At 40.1% G+C, this 16,369-nt stretch overlaps 1 protein-coding gene across 1 annotated transcript in view; it reads left to right on the forward strand.

Moving 5' to 3' along the window:
- Positions 1–879: 879 nt before the first annotated feature.
- LOC132407253 (uncharacterized) overlaps positions 880–16,369 on the forward strand; it is a 15,887-nt gene continuing 397 nt past the window's right edge. The window contains exons 1-2 of the mRNA XM_059993513.1: positions 880–1,002; positions 15,508–16,369. The exon at positions 15,508–16,369 is cut by the window's right edge and continues 397 nt beyond it. Of these exons, the coding sequence (XP_059849496.1) occupies positions 880–1,002; positions 15,508–16,359 (975 nt within the window). The 3' untranslated portion in view covers positions 16,360–16,369. The remainder of the gene's footprint in view (positions 1,003–15,507) is intronic.

Here is a 16,369-nt window from a genome sequence, read left to right on the forward strand (position 1 = left end):
TTAAACCCTTTCCCCTTCCTGACTGTCACCCATATTCCTGCACCTTGCATTGATCTTTCCATATGTACTATAAGCCTCGTAGTGAGCTGAATCAGCCCATCCCTCGCCTCCAGCCACGACACGTTGACATGTTCAGTCTGGTCCAACGCATAAATTATCCAGCCTCGAACTGTTCCTCGCTCTCAGACCGGACCCTGCCGCTCCGTTACGATCCTGGGTGTGGGCTTTCCCAATTTGTCACAGCACTGAAATTGATCAAACCCCGGGCCTTCTCGCACTCTTGGACCCCGCTGTCTTGACTCTGCCCTGCCTTGCCTTGGTTCTGCCGCATCGAATCGCCTCCACGTCCGGTCCAGCAATGGCCAAGCTCTGTGTGATTTCCCGCCTCGATTCAGCATGTACACGCTTTGTGGCAACCACACTGCCCCTTCAGGACTCCAGTTCACAGCCGGGCAATACAGGCGATTCAAAAGCTCACCTCCAGAAGCGAAGTTACAGGTTATTGATTGTGGTCATAATTTTCCAGAAAAGTGTGATTAATGAAGTAGTTAGTATTGCTCTTTGTTTTGTTTCCCACCAATAAGAAATCACTGAGTTTCACCAGGCCCACCTTAAACTGATCTGGAGTGACAGATTGTGTGGGATCCAGGAAGAGCTCCTAATTGGATTCATAATTGACTCAATGGCAGGAAGAAGAAGGAGATGGGGGAAGGCTGTGACTAGTGGCATGTCACAGAGATCTGTGCTGGGGCCTTTGCTCCTTGTTACCTATTTGGATGAGATCCTATGGTTAGAAGTTGGTCATATCATAGCCAGGGAATGTTACCGAAAATTACAGGGGTTCTCAATGAGGTAGATCTGTGGGAGAAGGATTGGCAAATGGATTTCAATTCAGATGAGTGCAAGATGTTCTACTTTGGCAAGTATAACCAGGGTAGAACTTACCCAATGATCGGTAGGGCTCTGGAGAACATTGAGGAACAGAGGAATCGAGAAGTACAAGTACATAGTTCACTGAAAGTGACGTGATAGCTAGACAAGATGGTGAAGAAGGCACTTGGCACATTGTCCTTCATCAGTCAGGGCACAGGTACAGGAGCTGGTATACTATGATGAAGTTGTTCAAGACATTGGCGAGGCCAAGTCAAGTTCAATTTCAACCTGATTGTCATAAGCATGTATACACAGGGTATCAATAACATGACAATTGACATTATGCAGCACCAGCAGTAGCACAGTACATTACAAACAGGACAAACATAAACTTTCTTTCTTTTTCAATATTTTTATTGACTTCTTACAGAAAAAGAATACAGAGTACAGGAGGATGTGTATCATATGTTAATTACAATATATGTGAATCACATTTATAGTCTCATTACCCCATATTCACATTGAATCGTAATATTGAAAAGTAATAATCTTATTATACAAAAAAATCTAAACCCACTACTAAGAAAAGCTGTTTGGTAAAGAAAGAAAAAGGAAGAAAAATCCTTATCATATGGTAAACCATATTATTAGCCAACATCTGTACTTGATAACAAATCAAAGATTTTGAAAGTAACTCAAAAAAGGTCCCCACAATGTTAGAAAGTCTTGTCTTGATTCAGAAATTGAATAACGAATCTTCTCTAAATTTAAGCATGACATAACATTGCTTAGCCATTGAGCATGAGTAGGCAGAGCAACATCCTTCCACCTAAGCAACACTGCCCTCCTGGCTCTAGGAGAAATAAAAGCCAAAATGTGCAAATCAGGTGTCTCCAAGATAATACCTTTTCCTCCAACAATACCGAATAAGGCAGTCAGAGGGTTTGGTTTAAAATTTACTTTAAAGAGTACAGAAAAAATTTGACATACTTCCTTCCAGTATTTTTCAAGACTCGGACATGTCCAGAACATATGAATTAATAAAGCCTCTCCATTGTTACATTTATCACAATAGGGAGATATATCTGAATAAAAACGAGACAGCTTATCTTTAGTTATATGGGCCCTATGGACCACTTTAAATTGTAGGAGGGAGTGACGGGCACACAATGATGAGGTATTAATCAATTTAAAAATTTCATTCCAAGTTTCCTTAGAAATTGAAGTCTGTAAATCTTGTTCCCAGAGATTTTTAATTTTGTTTAAAGGAATGTTTCTCATTCCCAACAGCATACTGTAGTATGTAGCATACTGTAATATTAGATATTGATCCATTATGAAAAGACTTCAAATTAAAAATTACATCTAATAAATTCTTATCAGGATTTTTAGGTAATGTATATAATTAAGACCATAAAAGTCTCTAATTTGTAAATATCGAAAAAAGTGGGTTTTTGGTAAGCTATATTTAGTTGACAACTGCTCAAATGAAAAGAGTCTTCCTCCAACAAATAGATCCTGAAAGCATTTAATACCCAGTCTATCACAATCTTACTGTTACATTACACCCAGATTTACTTATTTGGGTGTAACAATTACTGAGAATTATAAATACTTATTTAAAGAATTTGTTTTTACCTTGCTGAATTATGTAAAAAGGGCACTATAAAAATGGTTGCCCCCTTTCATTATTGTTGATTGGCCAAATTAATTCTATTAAAATGAATATTTTGCCTAAATTTTTATACCTTTTTCAGGCTTTGCCCATTTTTATTCCTAAATCCTTTTTTGATTCTCTTGATTCTATCATATCTTCATATATATGGAAAAATAAACACTCTCGACTAAATAAAATTCATCTTCAAAAAGCTAAAAAGAATGGAGGTTTAGCTTTACCAGATTTTAGGTTTTATTACTGGGCAGTTAATACACGGAATCTTATGTTTTGGTTATATTATATTAACTGAGAGGACTGTCCGGTTTGGGTTTCTTTAGAAGCTAACTCTGTTGATAAATTTTCTATCATCACTCTTCTCGGTTCCTCAATTCCTTTACTTTTAAGTAAACTAACTGATAGTTTTGTAGTTAAACATACTTTGAGGATTTGGGTACAATTTAGAAAATATTTTGTTTTATTGAGATTTTCTCTTCCAAGTCCTATTTTTTCTAACTTTTTTTAAACCTATGACTGATAAACATAAACTTAATTAACACAGATTATGCATAAATTATACAAAATAAACATAACATCGGTGCAATTACTAATCAGTGACACCACACTTGGAGTATTATGTACAGTTTTGGTCAGCCTGTTATAGGAAAGAGCATTATTGAGCTAGAAAGGGTGCAAAGAAGATTTATGACAGTCTTGCTAGGACTTGAGGACTGGGTTATAGAGAAAGTCTGGGCAGATTAGAACTTTATTCTTTGGAACATAAAAGGCTGAAGGGTAACTTTATGGAGAAATATAAAATAATGAGGGGCATAGAGTGAATGCATGCAGTATTTCTCCCAGTGAAACTAGAGGGCATAAGCTCAAAGCGAGAGGAGAAAGATTTAAAAGGGACTAGAAGGATGACTTCTTCAAGCAGAGGGTGTGGTACAGGAATGGAACAAGCTGCCAAAGGAAGATGACGAGGCAGGTACAATGACGACATTTCAAAGACATGGATAGCAACGATTGAGAGGGAGATGGATGAAACACACCCATATGGGACTAGCTTAGGTGGGCCCTTGGTTACCATGGATGAGCTGTTCTATGTTGTATTTCTCAATGACTCTTTAAGGTCTCCACAAACCAGAGAGTTTTGGCACATTACAACCAATATATTGACTGCTACAGTACTTCTTTCAATACCCTAAGAAACAGGCCATTGGATCCAGTGCAATTACTGACCATTGGCCCATTACCTTGTTCAGTAGCTTTGGTCTCACAATAGAGTTGGTTTTAGTTTCCTATATATACACTCACACACATTCACACCAACATCTACACAGTAGTTTCCCGAATGCATAGGTCATTATCAATTATCATCAGGATGCTTGTAGCATTTTCCACTCTAAAAGTTGTCCCAAAATATTATTTAGGATGACTTCTACTTCTCTATCTCTCAATATTCAATACCAATCTCAGCTCTCAGCAAGCGACATTTATTTTTACTGTTCTCTCTCTTTCACTTTCCTTTTAAATGTTTCTCCACTCTCTTCTCTTAATGTCAATCTTTCCTCTCTCTCTCCTCATGCTCCTTTCTCACTCTCTGTTCTCTCTTCCCTCTTTCTTCTGTCTCTCTCCTCCCCATTAAAAATAAGCCTGTACATCAAGTCTGCACTTGGCAGATGCAGCACATACAGAGCAAAAGATTCACCTTAGAGTCATAGAGAAGTACAGCACAGAAACAGACCATCTGTTCCATGTGGAAAACATTTAAACTACCTACTCTCAAAGTCCTGCACCCGGACCATAGCCCTCCATAACCCTATATTCCACGTACCCATCCAAAGTTGTCTTAAATGTTGAAATCAAGCTTGCATGGACGACTTGTATTGGCAGCTCATTCCACACTCTCACAATCCTCTGAGTAAAGAAGTTTTCCTTTCATGTTTCCCTTAAACTTTTCACCTTTAACCAATGACCTCTGGTTGTAGTCCCACCCAACCTTGTTGACCCATCAAGAATCCTGGTGCAAGAATGGCATTAGTCAAATGCAGAATTAAACTTCCACTGCCCTATCCCATAAGGGTTGGATTATGAACAGAGTAAAGTTCCCTCCATATTAGCCCACCATTGAGAGAAGCTACAGAACGTAGGATGCATCCTCTACCCATTTCCATCAAACGTTGGCAAGTCATTTATGTTAAAAATAGGAAATGCTGGTCAGTCCACATCAACAGGCAAAAAAAAAAAACAGAGTTAGTGTTTCAGATCAGAAATGGGAAGTTAACACTGTTCTTCTTCCCAGGGACCTGACCTGCTGAGTGTTTCCAGCATTTTCTGCTTTTAGTTTAGATTTCAGCATCTGTAACTTTTCTTTTGATTTTTCCAAGTCACTTTGATCCCTCTTTAGAGTAGAGAGTAAATTTGATCCCTCTTTAATCCCTAAGAAATATCCCATTCAAATAATTGCTGCTCACTTTTACTACACTTGAGAAATGAACATTCCCAAGGTAGACACACCCAGTCTAAAAGCAGAACAACCTCCCTCTTCGTCATTCCCATAAACAATTCCAAACAGATAGAGCACAGCCTAGATACAGAAATCAACAGTCTCTGTGCTTTCCCATTAGTCACTCCCAGGGCAAAAATTGTACGGACTGGATTCAGAGTAAAACTATTTCTACTCTGCACTCCCAATTACACTAGACAGCAAATTTGTTCGAAAGTGTAGCTTCCTCAGAATTATTCTTTACTTATGATACACCACTTGAAGCTGAACACAATAGTTTCATACGACATATTACCTAGGTATTTGGAGAAACAAGAAATTAACTCCTATAGAATATCGTGCATTTAATTGCGTAACAGTGCCCACACTTTACAATAGTTCAACTAAGCTAAAATTGTGTTGATGATCTTTGTTTGTACTCAGTGTCTGAGGCTTGTCACTTAAGTGTCCAACAATACTCAGCCAGCATTGAGGGGCTCCAGTTGCTCTGATACCGTTTCTCCATGATCACAATGTCTTGGTGAAACCTTTCACTGTGCTCATCACTGACAGTGCCAAGATTTGCAGGGAAAAGTTGTAAATGGGAATGCAGAAAATTTATCTTTAGTGACATGTTGGACTTCCTGGTTTTGTAGGCTTGAAGCATGTTGTCAACCAGCTGCACATGGTTTTGTGCTCAGCAGTTGCCAAGAAAATTTTCAACAACATCCTTGAATGTCTTCCATGTGATTTTCTTTGGTCCCTTTATAAGATCTTTGGATTGCCTGTCATTGATAACCTGATTGACTTGTGGACCAACAAAATTGCCTTCCTTAATCATGGCATCAATTGTTCTGTCTTGATTTATGAATTGAAATAACAAATATAGGTGATTTTTAATAAAATGGTGCATGATAGGGAACTTCCATGGTGATTTTCATGATCAGCAGGCTAAAATCCCTAATATACACCCAAAAGTATTCAAGAAGCAAAAATTTTGTTGTCCAGTGTTACTTGTAGGCCTGTAAATTTACACTAATGATCTATTCTGTCCAGCCCATAAATGCCCCTAGACCAGGTGGAGCAGGGGTAAAGCTCCCTCAGCACTGTCTTACTCCAAATTCTCAAGGAGTAACAACAAAATTAGGTGCAGAATAAAAGTTCCTTTAATTCTATCCAATCAAATACACACGAAGGTGCAGTATGGGTTAAATCTGCACTGCCCAATGGGTTGCATGTAATCTGGATACAACCAAAATTTTCCTTGGATATATCCCCATTCAACACACCCGAGGCAGATACAGAAGCGACAGAAGATACAGTCAGCGACAGAACAAAGCTATCGCAAGGGAGTAACATCTATTGTAAATTTCTATCAACACTAATCAATCAAAGACTTGTAAGGCAGACCAAGCTTGGATATTCTCCCGTAGTAACGCATTGCGTAACTGGACAGTAGTGCAGCACGGCTTTGACTGTGAAAATGTTTCAGTACACCGTCCCTGCACTCCGTGAGATCTCAGATCTCCTTGGGAGATGGCAGGGAGATGCAAGAAGGGCTCTCTCTGCCAGCCCAACATGTTTCCATTGTTGAAATGAATTTCCCACTGCCACTCTTCAACTCTTCACTGGTGGTGACTGCTGATGCCTCCCAGAGGGGAATTTGTGATAAATCTTAGATTCCTAGGTGGTGTTTGCTAAAGAAACACATTAAATGCTGGTGGACAAGGAAGAGCTCACAGTATTCTTGGCTTCACGTGGATTGAAGACTGGTTTTCACAGATTCAAAACTAAAATATCATTTTCAGGCTGGAAGGATGTGTTACGTACTCGTGACACATGACAGTGGTACCCTTGTCACGTGACTGGGATTGAAGCTATACTGGACTTGAGGTAATGGTCTTGTGATGGTGGAGTGATGTCATTTTCCTGCCAGTAGAGATCATGTGACAGGTTTTTTTACAGGGTATAAAAGGAAGACCCCACCCTGTGAGGAGGGGTAGTTCGTGGCGGGATTTGCCATGTTGACTTCATGCCACTGCATGATTTAATGTGATGACGCAGTTTAGTTGAAAGATGAAGTCTTATCTAATGCCTAAAGTTTAAAAGGTCATTGCCAGCAGTTTCTTTACAATACTGCTAGTTGAGAATCAGTGGAGAGTGAAGATCGGAGTTTGGGAGTTAAAGATCGAGGAGAATCAACGGTGAAACGGGTTCGACCTAGTTTAATCCTTATTCGGAAGGATTTCATTGACTGTTCTCGTGTTAATCTCTGCAGGATAGCAGGAAAGATTGAGGACAGTGTGATAAAGGAAAGATCAGTGCCTTTAAGCCGTTACGTTTCGTAAATTCTTCGTGGGAAAAGTTCGACTTCGGGGATCGAAGCAAAGCGACGTGAAAGAGAATTTAAATCGTCTTAAAAAGTCTCTCCCTTAAATGGACTGTGAGCATTTTGAACTTGTGGCAATCCTACTTTAAAGAAATGTTTTTGCAACATCGCTTTAAGAACTGTTTGAGCTGCATCGTTTTAAGAACTGTTTAAGCTGCCGCACAACAGCTGATTTCCGGTTACCTTAGTGTTTGTTTACTTTTGGGGGGTTTGTTTTCAGTGTTTAATAAACGTGTTATTTATTATATAAACCCTTGCCTAACTCATATATTTATTGTTGCCTGAATACGTAACATGAATATGGGGACTCATCCGGGATTGGATCATCTGAGTTTAAATGCTTGTTGAATTTTGGATCGGTGTTTTGGAAATGGGGAAATCGATTCTTTTGTTTGATTGGCTTGTGAGTGGTATTCGGCAACAATGAATATTGATGAGTTTCTGGCTTCGCCAGACGCGGCGTTGTTAGCAAAGGTGAGAAAAACCGAGGTGTCTGAGATAGCTAGTAAATTGCAACTTAAAGGTATTTTGCAGACTACATCTGAGGCTGTTATACAGAGAAAAATCGCGTCCCACTATGTGGATTCGGGCGTTTCTGATGAATCGATTTTAGGGTCGTTTCCAATAAGTAATCTGGAGATGCAGTTGCAAATCAAACAAATGAAGTTGGAGTATTGTAAATTGGAGGCTGATCAAAAGAAAAGGGAATTTGAAAATGCAATGTCAGAATTAATGTCTGTGAATCAGTCTTCTGGTTCTAGAAAACCATTTGTTGCTAGTCCAGAAATTAAATTGGTTCCTCCATTTAGTGAAACAGAAGTGGAAAGATATTTTCAACATTTTGAAACTATTGCTCGGATGTCAGAGCGGCCGAGAGATAAATGGTCAGTGTTGTTACAGAGTGTAATTAAAGGCAAAGCACAACAAGTTTACACAGCTTTAACTGCTGTGCAAGCACTTGATTATGATATTGTAAAAAAGCATATTCTGAAAGCATACGAATTAGTCCCAGAAGCTTATAGAGAAAGATTCAGAAGTTTGAAAAAGTCTGTGGAAAAAACTTATGTGGAATTCGCCTATGATAAAGCTGTGTGTTTTGAGAGATGGGTTTCTTCTAAAAATGTAAATGGGGACTATGATTCATTGAGAGAGCTGATTTTAATGGAGGAATTTAAAAGAAGCATTCCTGTTGAAGTAAGGACCTACTTAAATGAGAGGGATACCGATAAATTGCAGGACTGTGCTAGATTAGCTGATGAGTATGTTTTAATCCATAAGAATAAATTTCCTCAGAGTAGAATTTTTAAGAGGAAAAATAACATGGAGACTCAAGGTAAATCAGAAATTAAATCAGATGTTAATGAGAAAGGTAAGGAGGAAGGAAAACCTGTGAAGGAAAAACAGTTTGGTCTTATTTGTAACTATTGTAAGAAACCTTGCCATGTAATAGCTAACTGTATCAGAATGAAAAAGAAAGAGAAGGAAGCAGTTCCAGATGCTTGTGTGCAACATACTGAAGCACCTGTAAAGTTACAGGGTTTGATAAACACAAATGAGGCTTTGTTAGAGTCTGACCAAATTAAAAAGGGATATGATCATTTTATAACTGAAGGGTTTGTACCCTTGAAGGAAGGATCTACTCTGGTGCCAATAAAAATCCTTAGGGATACTGGAGCTTCTCAATCACTGATGTTAGACAGTGTGTTGAAGTTTAATGAAGAGTCTGATACTGGTGAGGTAAATTAAGTAAGAGCTGTTGGGAGTGATTTTATACCTGTACATTTACATGAAGTAAATTTAAAGTCAGGGTAAGTTACAGGATTTGTTGAAGTAGGACTACAGCATAGCTTCCCTGTGAAGGGTATTTCTTTATTGTTAGGTAATGACTTGGCAGGTGGACAAGTTTTTCCTGAATTGCATTTCACAATGGAGTCAGAAGAACCAGAGATGAATTCTAACACAGATTCTTCCTGTGTTGTGACTAGAGCTATGGCTAAGAAGATTGATGCACAGAATGAGCTTGTTACTCAGGATTCAAGTTTTGAGGATGTGTCAGAGACTTTCTTATCTTCGTTGTTTTAACAAGATTCTTGGAGTAAGTCTGACTATGAAGATTTATCCCTGTCTCGGATGGAGATGATAGCAGAGCAGAATAGAGACCCTGAGATTATAAAATTAAGAGAACAAGCTTTACTAGGTAGTGAAACTGAGAAGGTGCCAGTAGGATGTTACTTGGAAAAAGGAGTGTTGATGAGGAAATGGAGATTGCCTACAATTCCTGCAAGTGAGGATTGGAATGTTGTTTACCAGGTAGTTTTCCCAAAAGTTTATCGAAATGAGATTTTGACTTTAGCTCATAGTGTGCCTTTAGGTGGACATCAAGGGGTAAGGAAAACTGTGGACAAGATTTTTAAAACATTTTTACTGGCCTGGTCTAAGAAAAGATGTGGCGATGTTTTGTAAAACGTGCCATACTTGTCAAATTGTGGGTAAACCAAATCAAGTTACACCAGTAGCTCCATTACAACCTATTCCAGCATTTGTTGTACCATTTTCTAAAGTTATTGTAGATTGTGTTGGTCCATTACCAAAGACAAAAACTGGTTATCAGTATTTGTTGACTATCATGTGTACTTCATCTAGGTTTCCAGAGGCAGTACCTCTTAGGAATATAAAAGCTAAAACTGTGACAAAGGCTCTTATAAAATTTTTTTCTTATTTTGGATTACCTAAGGAAATGCAAACTGATCAAGGCAGTAATTTTATGTCTGGATTGTTTCAACAGATATTTTATAAATTGGGAGCTAAGCAAATCACTTCATCTGCATACCATCCAGAATCGCAGGGTGCCTTGGAGAGGTTTCATTCTACCCTCAAGAATATGATTAGGACATATTGTGTGGACAATGAAAGTGACTGGGATGAGGGTATAAACTTACTTTTATTTGCAGTAAGGGAATCGGTACAGGAATCTTTAGGTTTTAGTCCATTTGAACTTGTGTTTGGGCATAGAGCTAGAGGACCGTTAGCTTTATTGAAAGAACAATGGATTAGTAAGGAAGTACACACTAATTTGTTGGACTATATTTTGTAATTTAAGGACAGGTTACATAAAGCTTGTAGCTTAGCCAAGGAAAATTTAAAATTGGCTCAGGAGAAAATGAAGACTTGGTATGATAAAGAAGCTAGGATGAGGATGTTTAAGCCTGGAGATAAGGAGTTGGTTCTTTTCCCAGTGCAGCCAAATCCTTTACAAGCTAGATTTCATGGTCCTTATGAAATTGTGTCTAAAATCAATGATGTAGATTACATGATAAAAACTCCAGATCGTAGAAGGTTAACATAACTTTGCCATATAAATATGATAAAACCATATTTTGAGAAACAATCTGATACTGTGACTGTTGTGGTTAGTGAGAATGAGTTTGATTTAACTAGGAACATGATAGATGATTCATCTGAACTTCATTCTAAATCCAACATTGTTTCAGTCAGGTTACCAAGTTCAACCATTCTAGAAAATATTGATGAGAAATTAGCACATTTACAGCTAGAGCAGAAACAACGGATGAAGGAATTAATTTTTAAATATAAGGATTTGTTTCCAGATGTTCCAAGAAGGACTACTATAGCTTCACATGATGTAGATGTTGGAGATGCCAAACCTATTAAACAAAATCCATATAGGATGAACATAGAAAGATGTGAACTTGCTGAGAAAGAAATTGGATATATGTTAGAGAATAATATTATTAGACGTTCTAACTCGAATTGGAGTTTGCCATGTGTTATGGTGCCAAAACCAGATGGTAGTGTTAGGTTTTGTATGGACTATAGGAAGTTGAATGCTGTAATGAAAACAGATGCATATCCAATTCCTAGAGTAGATGATTGTGTAGAAAAAGTTGGAAAAGCAAAGTTCCTTACAAAGATTGATTTATTGAAAGGGTATTGGTGTGTTCCATTAACGGACAGAGGTAGAGAGATTTCTGCATTTGTAACTCCATCTGGGTTATATGAGTATAATGTTCTTCCATTTGGGATGAAGAATGCCTCAGGATTAACTCTGTGATTCAGGGATTGAAAGATACTGATGCTTATATTGATGATTTAGTGTCAGGGAATGATACTTGGGAAGCACACATTATTGCGGTGGAGAAATTGTTTGAAAGGCTTTCAAAAGCTAACTTAACTATTAATTTAGCTAAGAGTGAATTTGGACATGCCACTGTGACTTACCTTGGTTATGTTGTGGGTCAAGGTAAGGTAGCTCCTGTTCAGGAAAAAGTTCAGGCAATTTTAGAGATTCCCACTCCAACAGGGAAAAAAAACTCTCAGAAGATTCTTGGGAATGGTAGGATATTATCGAAAATTTTGTAAGAATTTTGCTAATGTTGCCCTTCCATTAACTAACCTTCTGCAGAAGAATGTGAAGTTTGTGTGGACAGTGCCTTGTCAAGAAGCATTTGAAAAATTGAAAACAATGATATATCAACAACCTGTGCTTAAGACACCTGACTTTGAAAAACCTTTTTCATTAGCTGTAGATGCTAGTGATGAGGCTGCAGGAATGAGGGTGATGAGGTTGATCATCCAGTAGCTTACTTTTCTAAGAAATTTAATAAGCATCAAAGAAACTATTCGACAATAGAGAAAGAATTGTTATCTCTTGTTTTAGCTTTAGAATATTTTGAGGTATATGTTGGTACAACTCAAAAACCACTTACTGTTTAAACTGATCATAATCCTTTAGTTTTTCTGAGTAAGATGAAAAACAAAAACAGAAGATTATTAAATTGGAGTTTGATGTTACAAGAGTACAATATTGATATAACTCATTTTAAAGGTAAAGATAATGTGGTTGCTGATTGTCTATCTCGGTGTTGAATGTACAAAGCAATTTTTTTATGGAGTGGTTTTTTTTTCAATTGTAACACTCCTACTGTATTGTGAGTTTTAAGCTGTTATATGATGGTATTGTATATTGTGTATGTTATAAAATTTATACATTTGTTTTTTTGTAAATAATTGTTAAAATTTTTGTTCTTAACAGACCAAAAATGTTTTTTTTTTGGAGGGAGGTGTTACGTACTCGTGACACATGACAGTGGTACCCTTGTCACGTGACTGGGATTGAAGCTATACTGGACTTGAGGTAATGGTCTTGTGATGGTGGAGTGATGTCATTTTCCCGCCAGTAGAGATCATGTGACAGGATTTTTTTACAGGGTATAGAAGGAAGACCCCACCCTGTGAGGAGGGGCAGTTCGTGGCGGGATTTGCCATGTTGACTTCATGCCACTGCGTGATTTAATGTGATGATGCAGTTTAGTTGAAAGATAAAGTCTTATCTAATGCCTAAAGTTTAAAAGGTCATTACCAGCAGTTTCTTTACAATACTGCTAGTTGAGAATCAGTGGAGAGTGAAGATCGGAGTTCGGGAGTTAAAGATCGAGGAGAATCTATTTTGACGGTGAAATGGGTTCGACCTTGTTTAATCCTTATTCGGAAGGAATTCATTGACTGTTCTCGTGTTAATCCCTGTGGGATAGCAGAAAAGATTGAGGACAGTGTGATAAAGGAAAGATCAGTGCCTTTAAGCCGTTACGTTTCGTAAATTCTTCGTGGGAAAAGTTCGACTTCGGGGATCGAAGCAAAGCGACGTGAAAGAGAATTTAAATCATCTTAAAAAGTCTCTCCCTTAAATGGACTGTGAGCATTTTGAACTTGTGGCAATCCTACTTTAAAGAACTGTTTTTGCAACATTGCTTTAAGAACTGTTTGAGCTGCATCGTTTTAAGAACTGTTTAAACTGCCGCACAGCAGCTGATTTCCGGTTACATTAGTTTTTGTTTACTTTTGGGGGGGTTTGTTTTCAGTGTTTAATAAACGTGTTATTTGTTATATAAACCCTTGCCTAACTCATATATTTATTGTTGCCTGAATACGTAACAGATGTAACAGGAGGAGTTCTCCAAGGATTCTCCAATGCCATATTCAAATTTGCTGATGACACCACTGTCATTGGCCGAATCAAAGGTGGTGATGAATCAGCATATAGGAGGGAGATTGAAAATTTGGCTTGAATGGTGCCATAACAACACACAATGACAGCAAGATGCTTGAATGGTGCCATAACAACAACCTCTTACACAATGACAGCAAGATCAATGAACCAGATGTAGATTTCCAGAGGCACACGAGCCTGTCCTCATCGGAGGTTCAGAGGCGGAAAGGGTTTGAAACTTTAAATTCCTATTTCAGAGGACCTCTCCACGGCCCAACACATAAGTGCAGTTCTAAAAAAGCATGACAGTGCCTCTACTTCCTTATGAGTTAGCAGAGATTCCATGCTGTAACTCAATAAATAATTAAATAAATGTGCGGTGGAGAGTATATTGACTGGCTGCCATGGCCTGCTATGGAAACACCAATGCCATTGAACGGAAAATCCTACAAAAAGTAGCGTATTTGGCCCAGTATATCACTGGTAAAGCCCTCCCAACCATTGAGCACATTTATGAGAAACACTGTCGCAGGAAAGCAACATCCATCATCAGAGATCTCCACCACCCAGGACATGCTCTCTTCTCGCTGCTGCCGTCAGAGCCTCAGGACTTGCACCACCAGGTTCAAGAACAGTTATACCCCTCAAACATTAGGCTCTTGAACAAAACTTTACTTGCTTCATCATTGCACTGTTCCCACAACCAATGGGCTCAGTTTCAAGGTCCCTTCATCTCATGTTCTCATTATTTATTGCAATTTATTTACAGATATATTTGCATTTGCACAGCTTATTGTCTTCTCCATTCTGATTGTGTGCCTATTCGGGCAGCTTTCATGATCCGATAGATTCACTATTCTATAGATTTGTTGAATATGCCTACAAGAAAATGAATCCCAGGATTGTATATGGAGACATATATATACCTTGATAAACTTTGAAGGATTCGTTCATGGCCATGAGTTATTTATGATTTATATTCAGGACTTGACAGAGTGTACTGTGTCATTTGCCGATGATAGGAGGGAGGGCACATGAAAGGAGAATACTTGGATTCTGCAACATTGCATAGATACTTGGTGAGTGGGCAAAAACTTGGGGAACAGGGTTTAAAGTTGGAAACTGCATAGATTATGATAACTCCTGAACCACACCCACACCCCAATACCTGTCTACAAAGCACAAGTCAGAAGTGCATTAGAAAAATATACAGCAATGTTAGATATATTAGAAATATAGATAAAATTAGAAAAATATATGTAATACAAAGTACAAGGATAAAGGAAAGGCTTAGAACAGAGAACAAAACATTTTTATGCCATGGACCCCTACCACTAACTGAAGGGTCTGTAGATCCTGAGTTAGGAACTTCTGGTTTAGTGGGATATGGGCGTTGAGACTAACTAAGGTTGGTCGGCACGGATGTGATAAACTGAATGGCCTACTTTCGAGCTATATTATTCTATGGCCATGACTCCAATACTCAATGCTGCCTGGAGGCATGCAGCTCCAAACCACTCTCAAGAAGCTGAACACCATTCTTGGACAATCCTGAAAGCCCTGTCCTACAGCACAACGGAGCACCTTCTCCAGAAAGGCTGTAGCGTTGATCCTACAGAAACATAAAATTCTGAAAGGAATAGATAGACAGAGGCAGGCTCACAGGTAAGTGAATCTAAAACTTGGGAGCATAGCTGTAAGATTCCAGCGAACAGATTTCGGATGGAGATGAGGAGACTCTGCTTTTCCGAGGGAGTAGTGAATCTGTGGAATTCTCTGCCCAGCAGGCTACTTCAATAAATATACTTAAGGCACAGTTAAATTATTTTTGCATAGGTGGAGAATTAAAGTTATGGGGGAAAGATAGGGAGCTGAGTCTACAGAATCAGCCATGATCTTGCTGCCTTCGTCAACAGTACCTACCCACGTCTGAAAAATGAATTTAAAATAACTTTAAACTTTGTGTTGTCAGATTTACATTCACTCGCCCACACACTCTCGGAATGTTTGTCGACGTTAAAGGGCGGTCTGCATGTCACTGACAATGAGGGAGGGAAAATTAAAAGTGCCAGCCCTGGCAGGGATAAAATCAGAAGATCAGGAACCTGGGCTGGAGAGTTCAGAAGGAACGCCGGGCGCACAGAGATACCGAGCCCGGGACCCAGCCAGGCGTGAGCAAAGGTCGAGGCAAATCGGGGACGGAGCGACTCAGAGACCAGCCGGGGGCCAAGGGAAGGAGAGACCGAGGCCAATTCGGGGAAACGGAGGCAGTGAGACTGGGGACCAGGACCAAATCGCAGAGCGGTAGAGCCCAGGACCCAACCGGGGAACCGGGAGTAGAGCGACCCGTGGACACAGACACGCAGAGCCCGGGGACCACGTGCCGATCGGTGCCGCACATGTGCCGCTATTCGGAGAGCCTTTCTGAGCCGCTACCCCCGAGCGGAGTCTTCAGCGGAAAGCGGGTGGAGCCGAAGCCGAAGCCCCGCTACCAACCGGGCAGGAGCCGGCGGCCGCGCCGGGTGCTCTACCCGGCCAGGTCCAGGCGGTATCTGCCCCCGCCGGAACGGGACTGCCCGCGGCTCTGGCTCTTCGCACTCTGCGCGGTGGTGGCGATGCAAGTCTGCGCCGAGCGGCCGGATGACGACGGCGAGTGGTCGGCTGCCGATGTCCCGCGGGGCCCGCTGGAGCCAGGGCCAGACGACAACTGCAGCCGCGGGGCGCCCGGAGCGTGGGAGCGGTTCCCGAGTCCAGGACCGTGCCCGGCCGAAATGTCACCAAGAGGCGGCTTCTTTGAGACGGGGGCCCCGGCGGAACAGGGGCCGCATCGTCTAGCAGCCCCGGGGACACACGCTACGCAGGGGCCCGAGACTCCATGCGCTGCGGGAGCGTTGCCTCGGTGCTGGCCACCGACGGAAAAAAGGAGCAGCATGTCGGGCAGCGTCTGAAGGAGGGAGA

This window comes from Hypanus sabinus, chromosome 18 (assembly GCF_030144855.1).
Source record: "Hypanus sabinus isolate sHypSab1 chromosome 18, sHypSab1.hap1, whole genome shotgun sequence".
Taxonomy (NCBI): Eukaryota; Metazoa; Chordata; class Chondrichthyes; order Myliobatiformes; family Dasyatidae; genus Hypanus; species Hypanus sabinus.